The following is a 7,952-nucleotide window of genomic DNA, read 5'->3' as shown; positions in this document are numbered from 1 at the left end:
CACTTGTCCGAGTAAAAAAAGTTGCTTGTCCGGATTTTTTTTTGTTGTTTTTTTTTTTGTTAATTTATTGTGAAACAATATTCTCATCAGTGTTCAATCAGCTTTGATATATAAATCGGCTTATTTTAATATCTGCACCTTTAAAGGGCATCTCCTCCCCCAATCTTATTAAATGTATGCTTCGTCTTTCATTTTAAATTCCTTAATTTGATCAATAAATTCAATTATTTAGAATAATAAAACACTATAGGGTTGTTACCCTAGGTAGGGCTGATCAAATTAAATCATTTACACGGAACAATTACAATCGCATAAAATAATGTTATGAAATTGATTTAAATATACAAATAAGAAACGTTGGAAAGAATGATACTACTTTTAAACATAACACTAAACCGCCAGTAGGTGGTGCAGGCGACAGGGGTCCTTCATTTCAGGGTCACACTCAGGGTCTTCGGGACCAAATGGTCCGGAAGGGTTTGATTCATATTTATTAAAAGAAAATCATATTTTTTTTTTTTACTTGTTTTTTATAATATTTTTTCTTTTCTTTTTTGGTGTTTTGAGATAATTTAAGATTTATAATTAATATTTATGCAATAAATATGACCCATTTTCCCCCCATTGAATATAATAGAAAATAAAAAAATATTTTTTTTAAAATTTTTTTAAAGCTGTATTTCATTTTAGAGTCAAGCCTAGACCTCATAAAAGCAATTTTTGAAATTAGATGGATGCCATCTGGTGGACAAACTGAGCATTTTAAAAATGCAAAACCCATATGTAATCTGAATTTATTCGTTTGTTTATGTATAAAAGTGTGTTTGTTTGTGTGTGTGTGTGTGTGTGTGTGTGTGTGTGTGTGTGTGTGTGTGTGTGTGTGTGTGTGTGTGTGTGTGTGTGTGTGTGTGTGTGTGTGTGTGTGTGTGTGTGGATGTGTCTGTTTTGCACTCTTGATGTTTTATAGATTCACCTCTTCACTGTTGTGTGCTTTTTTTCTGGATCGTGGCTGATTTGTAGATTGTACGCACAAAAAAACTCTGTATTGTCACATTTTTGCCAATTTCCCTTTCATTTCCTATGGCGGGACCATTTGGACCCGAAGGCCCTGAGTGTGACCATTTTTTTTACAACCACTTAGACTATTCAAATCCTGTCCCCAATTTTTTGGGGTGTTCATATACCAAGTACCAACAAAGTCACCAAATTTCGGACCATTCCGATGAAGCTATGATTTTACACATTTTTTTATTTAAATTCTTCGGGACCATTTGGTCCGAAGAACCCCAGAGGGTTAATGAGTGAGTCATTGATTCATTCAAACGGCTGATTCATTCAAGAATGAGACAGAGGCTGCGTCCCGATTCGCCTACTTATACTACGACCTAAAAGAATGTACTCTTTTTGTGAAGAAAAAGTACATACTTTTGATTGTGTAGCAAAAGAGTAGGCAAGCTTTGGGACATACAACTTCGTCATCTTTAACGGACAGCTCTATCGCGTGCGTCCAGCCACCGTAAACTGCCGTCAATCATCTTGTCACAGTTAAAATCCTCCATTCAATCTAATTTAATTTCCTACCGTTTCGGAGAGAAGTGTTGTGGCACCTTGGTCTGCAGCCGTGGGTCATTAATGCGGTGACTCTCCTCATGTGTTTGCAATTTGAATGTAATGATGCATTTTAAAGTAAATGGCTAAACGTATCTTTACAAAAGTTCACAATGCTGCTGCAGATGCAATATAATGTAGACAACATTGAATAAATAATTTTTCATCATGTTAGATACTGATAATTACCCACTCAAACCCCTTTATCTAAACCTTTCTACATAACCACCGGACTCGCGCGTTCTCCATGTCTGTAGTTTTTTAACACCTTTCACTCGTGTTTGTAGTTCTAATCGAATCCTCGTCCAACGCGCGATGGGTTGTGGGCAATATCAGCCGTTAGAGTGCGCATCGATATGCACTTCTGATTCTGACCGGAAAAAGTAGACCATCCGGGTATGTTTGGAACACTCATTTCAACATACTACGATTTGGGATGTACTAATTCTAATTTCGAATACTATTTAGGACGGATAGTATGCGAATTGGGACGCAGCAAGATATTTATGAATGGGTCATTGAATCTTTGACTCAACCGATTCGTTCAAAATGCTGAATCATTCGTGTTCCTGTGAGATGCGCCGTGGTTCTGCTGTGATTTTTGTTTGGAACTATTTTCGCTGCTGAAACAGAACAAAAATAGGGAATATTGCATCTAAGATGTCATTTTAACTATTTATTGAACTGTTGTAGGAAATCAATGTCACATTTTCAATCATGATGGTATTCAGGAAAAATAATTGAGGTTGCTTATGTTAAAAATATAAAAACTCCACATTTAGATTTTGTATAGGCAGTGTGTTGTTACTGAGTGTGTGTGTGCTGCGCTCATTTGTGTAGATTTCTCCTCGAGAGGCTGCGCGAGCGTCAACAGAGCAACCTTACCGTCAGTAATATACATTATCCACAATCGATCGCAACTTCCAATAAATGTAATAAAATCAGAATCATTCTCTCGGATTAGTGATTCCCTAGTTATTTGTTTATTTTTGTTATTGATGTTCTAATCAGGCTACTTGTCCGGTCGGGCAAGTAAAATTCTCTTTTACTTGTCCCTTCAAAAAATCCACTTGTCCCGGACAAGCGGACAAGCGGACAAGCGTTACCACAGTATGGTGCTTTGGCACTGATTGGTTGAGCTGGTGTTGCAGGGACTGTTACATGTGCAGTCGACATTGTTGAGGGTTTTATGCTGAGTATTTTCGTGTTGTTGACTGGCCTACGCTATGCCCATTTATGATGCGTCGTACTCAATATTTTTTCCCGTCCTGCTGTAATGTTTTTTTCATCTGATCTTTTGTCCCCACCACTTTTCAACACAAACTGACGCCCCTGATATCAACATATGCATATCAAATGAGCTAGAGAGGAAGGAACACAAAACACAAAAACTGCCCAAAATAAACGGTTTCTGAAACTTGCCAAGGCAGACTGCCGACCCTACTGACAGGTCACGTGACATGCCAGAATCAGACTGCCACAGACAGGTCACGTGACATGCCAGAATCAGACTGCCACAGGCAGGTCAGGTGACATGCCAGAATCAGACTGCCACAGGCAGGTCAGGTGACATGCCAGAATCAGACTGCCACAGACAGGTCACGTGACATGCCAGAATCAGACTGTCACAGACAGGTCACGTGACATGCCAGAATCAGACTGCCACAGACAGGTCACGTGACATGCCAGAATCAGACTGCCACAGACAGGTCACGTGACATGCCAGAATCAGACTGCCACAGACAGGTCACGTGACATGCCAGAATCAGACTGCCACAGACAAGTCACGTGACATGCCAGAATCAGACTGCCACAGCCAGGTCACGTGACATGCCAGAATCAGACTGCCACAGACAGGTCACGTGACATGCCAGAATCAGACTGCCACAGACAGGTCACGTGACATGCCAGAATCAGACTGTCACAGACAGGTCACGTGACATGCCAGAATCAGACTGCCACAGGCAGGTCACGTGACATGCCAGAATCAGACTGCCACAGACAGGTCACGTGACATGCCAGAATCAGACTGCCACAGACAGGTCACGTGACATGCCAGAATCAGACTGCCACAGACAGGTCACGTGACATGCCAGAATCAGACTGCCACAGGCGGGTCACGTGACATGCCAGAATCAGACTGTCACAGACGGGTCACGTGACATGCCAGAATCAGACTGCCACAGACGGGTCACGTGACATGCCAGAATCAGACTGTCACAGACAGGTCACGTGACATGCCAGAATCAGACTGCCACAGACAGGTCACGTGACATGCCAGAATCAGACTGCCACAGACAGGTCACGTGACATGCCAGAATCAGACTGTCACAGACAGGTCACGTGACATGCCAGAATCAGACTGCCACAGGCAGGTCACGTGACATGCCAGAATCAGACTGCCACAGACAGGTCACGTGACATGCCAGAATCAGACTGCCACAGGCAGGTCATGTGACATGCCAGAATCAGACTGCCACAGACGGGTCACGTGACATGCCAGAATCAGACTGCCACAGGCGGGTCACGTGACATGCCAGAATCAGACTGTCACAGACGGGTCACGTGACATGCCAGAATCAGACTGCCACAGACGGGTCACGTGACATGCCAGAATCAGACTGCCACAGGCAGGTCACGTGACATGCCAGAATCAGACTGTCACAGACGGGTCACGTGACATGCCAGAATCAGACTGCCACAGACAGGTCACGTGACATGCCAGAATCAGACTGCCACAGGCAGGTCACGTGACATGCCAGAATCAGACTGCCACAGGCAGGTCACGTGACATGCCAGAATCAGACTGCCACAGACAGGTCACGTGACATGCCAGAATCAGACTGCCACAGACAGGTCACGTGACATGCCAGAATCAGACTGCCACAGACAGGTCACGTGACATGCCAGAATCAGACTGCCACAGGCAGGTCACGTGACATGCCAGAATCAGACTGCCACAGACAGGTCACGTGACATGCCAGAATCAGACTGTCACAGACAGGTCACGTGACATGCCAGAATCAGACTGCCACAGACAGGTCACGTGACATGCCAGAATCAGACTGCCACAGACGGGTCACGTGACATGCCAGAATCAGACTGCCACAGACAGGTCACGTGACATGCCAGAATCAGACTGCCACAGACGGGTCACGTGACATGCCAGAATCAGACTGCCACAGACAGGTCACGTGACATGCCAGTGGCGGCTCCTGCCAGCTATAGCTGAAGATTGAACCCCTAATGCATAAAAGTGCACTTTCTTGGAAAGTCAGCGTATTTCATTTTCATGATTAGTAAACTGTTTCTCATTAGAATCACATTCACATGTGCAGATCTGGGTGTCTAATGATCTAATAACACTATTCATAAATAGCTTACAACATTAGCTACTGATGATTTATAATCAAAATTAAGGGTAATACTTTACAATACTGTTCCTTTTGTTAACATTAATTAACTACATTTAACATGAACTAACAATAAAACAATATTCTAAATCATGTATTAATCATAATAAAGTTAATACCATAAAATCAAAAGTGTCAATATTATTTAATGGCCCTGAGCTGACATTAACTAATGAACAATTGTGTTTTTATTAACTAACGTTAACAAAGACTATAATAACTGTAACAAATTTCCTATTGATCATTGTTAGTTAATTGTTAGTAATGTTATTTAACCCTCTGCGGTGCTCAAATTTTTGGCCAAAATATTTTATCTTTTACTTCATTGGAATGGTACAAAACTTGGTAAATTAGATAATAGACACTCACATTAGACACTTGCTATATGAACACAAAAATCATGGAGCTGATTTGAAAAGATTAAACTATCCTGAAAAAAAGTAGTCAAACTTGTATTGTCTGCGGTCAAAAATGAGCGCATTGGAAACGACTGTGAAGTGAATTTCATCTAGTGGAAGCGTTTGGTACTGCAGCCACACACAATCTCACTGAAAGCTCATTTATTTGTGATATCAACCTCAGTTTTAGAATACAACTTGTTTAGATTGATGACTTTGATTTTCTCACAGTTTTAGAGTAAAACATGTTTTGAAAAATATATATTTCATATAAAAATTGACTGGTATTTTGTGCATTTTTCATAACATAATGTAACTTTTTTCAAGTTAACGTTTTTAAACTTTTTTCACTTCAGCAATAATCTGCAAAGTGTCGTCTTTAAAAAGAGATCAAACTTAAATCTGTGCTCTGAAGCATTCAAGATTCACCACTGTTTAAGTTTGAAATTTCATTTTCAGGCCCATGCTCAAAAAGTTAATAAATGGATTATAACTACTAGGCTACATAAATATAATTTAGTAGGCTACCATATAATCCCCTAAAAATACTGAAATATAGTAAAAAAAAAAAAAAAAAATACCTCTAAAAATGCTGGGTTGTTTCAACCCAACTTCTGGTCAAATATGGACAAACCCAGCCGTTGGGTTGAATTTTTAAATTACATTTTTAACCCAATGTTTGGGTTTGTCCATATTTGACCCACAATTGTGTTAAAACAACCCAGCATTTTTTCATTAACTACTATGACTTTATAAGTGTTACCAAATGAATGATGTAGGCTACTAATCTAATCCAATCCACTCAAATTATTAGAGGTCACTGACTTATTATCGGTGCAAAACATCAGTTGACGCACTGAATCTCTGAGCCAGAGTGTGTGTGTTCAGATGATCTGCACATGTGACTGATGTTGTTGTGCTGAGAGAGAGAGAGAGAGAGAGAGAGAGAGAGAGAGAGAGAGAGAGAGAGAGACGCGCTTCTGCCCACCCGACGCGAGAGATGACGCGCGGCGACTCCTCAGCAAACACTCATGCCACTCCTCAGTCACTGACGAGTAGAGGAAGAGGAGGAAGAGGAGGAGAGGTGGTCATGGACCCTGGAGTGTGTGTTCTGGAGCTGCTGGGTGTGTGTTTCTCGCTGGCCGCCTGCTTGTGTTCGCTTCTGACCACCGCCATGCCCCGCTGGCTCACGCTCTCCACGGAGCTCCTGCCCACGGAGAGCTTCGAGCTGGGGTTGTGGGGAACATGTGTGGTGCAGGATCTCGGGGTCACCGAGTGCAGGCCGTACGACAGTCTGCTGGGTCTCCCTCCTGATATTCGCCTAGCCAGAATCCTGATGTGCGCAACGGTGGTTGCAGGCTTAATCGGCCTGTCCTTCTCCATCCCGGGGATCCACCTGGTGAACAGCTGCAGACGCACTGAGAACTTCGAGGCCAAGCGGACCATGAAAATGCTCGGCGGGATCTTTGGCTTGGTTGCAGGAGTGCTCGGGCTCGTGCCCGTGTCGTACGTGGCGCACCTGACGGTCCTGCGCTTCTTCGACGAGAGCGTGCCGAGCGTGGTTCCTCGCTGGGAGTTTGGAGACGCGCTGTTCTTCGGATGGACCGCTGGGTGTTTGCATGTGGTGGCCGGTTTCCTGTTGATCACCTCTTGCTTGTATCTGCGAGAGGAAACATGCCCATTACACCAGTCTATACCGCTAAACAGAGCGCGAATTACGCGTCCAGAACGATCTCCATCACGCAGGACAGAATGTGTGTGAGATATTTAACACATATGGCACAGTTTTGCTTCAACTAATGTTTTTCTGCACTGATAATTATCCAATGGTCTCTATTGATCAGATATATGATATATGAGTTGATTGTAAATAAATGCTGCTACTTTTTTTTTTTATCAGATTGGTAACCCTTTACAGTAAGGTCCTATTATTTAATAACATCACCTAACACAATGAGAAGTACATTTGCATTAATCTTTGTTAATGCTAGTTAATGAAAAAATACAAGTATTCATTGTTAGTTCATGCCAGCTCAGGTCTATATAATATTAACTTTTGATTTTAATAATGTATTAGTAAATGTTGAAATTAACAATTCATGCTAAATGTAGTTAATTAATGTTAACAAACGGAACCTTATTGTAAAGTGTTACCCTTAATTTTGATTATAAATCATCAGTACTGTTGCAAGCTATTTATGAATCATGTTATTAGCTCGTTTGACACCCAGATCTGCACATGTGAATATGATTCTAATGAGAAACATTTACTAATCTTGAAAATGAAATATGCAAACTTTCCAAGAAAGTGCACTTTTATGACTATGAGGTCATTTATATATATCAAGACAATTTTATGCTAATTATCCAAATATTGCCAGAAAAACCAGCCGCAAGCTTGTCAGTTTGTCTGTTTTTATATTTTAAAAGAGAGCGAGTGAATGAGAGATTATATCTTGTGTTCTCTGATGTGTCGAAGTACCAAAGTTGTGATGATCAGTCAATAAATCAGCTGAATGTTTTTGTCATGTGT

The 7,952-nt window shown here is 41.5% G+C and overlaps 1 protein-coding gene across 1 annotated transcript; it reads left to right on the top strand.

The window, feature by feature from the left end:
* Nucleotides 1-6,509: 6,509 nt before the first annotated feature.
* LOC143737959 (claudin-24) lies at nucleotides 6,510-7,185 on the top strand. Its single transcript, XM_077229769.1, has one exon. The coding sequence runs from the start codon at nucleotides 6,510-6,512 to the stop codon at nucleotides 7,179-7,181; it is 672 nt and encodes a 223-aa protein (XP_077085884.1). The 3' UTR covers nucleotides 7,182-7,185.
* The last annotated feature ends 767 nt before the right edge of the window (nucleotides 7,186-7,952 follow it).

The sequence above is a fragment of the Siphateles boraxobius genome, unplaced genomic scaffold (assembly GCF_051911475.1).
Source record: "Siphateles boraxobius isolate OS27281-9 unplaced genomic scaffold, OSU_SipBor_1 135, whole genome shotgun sequence".
Classification (NCBI taxonomy): domain Eukaryota; kingdom Metazoa; phylum Chordata; class Actinopteri; order Cypriniformes; family Leuciscidae; genus Siphateles; species Siphateles boraxobius.
Note: the sequence above shows the minus strand (reverse complement) of the source record. Positions and strands in the feature narration are given on the sequence as shown.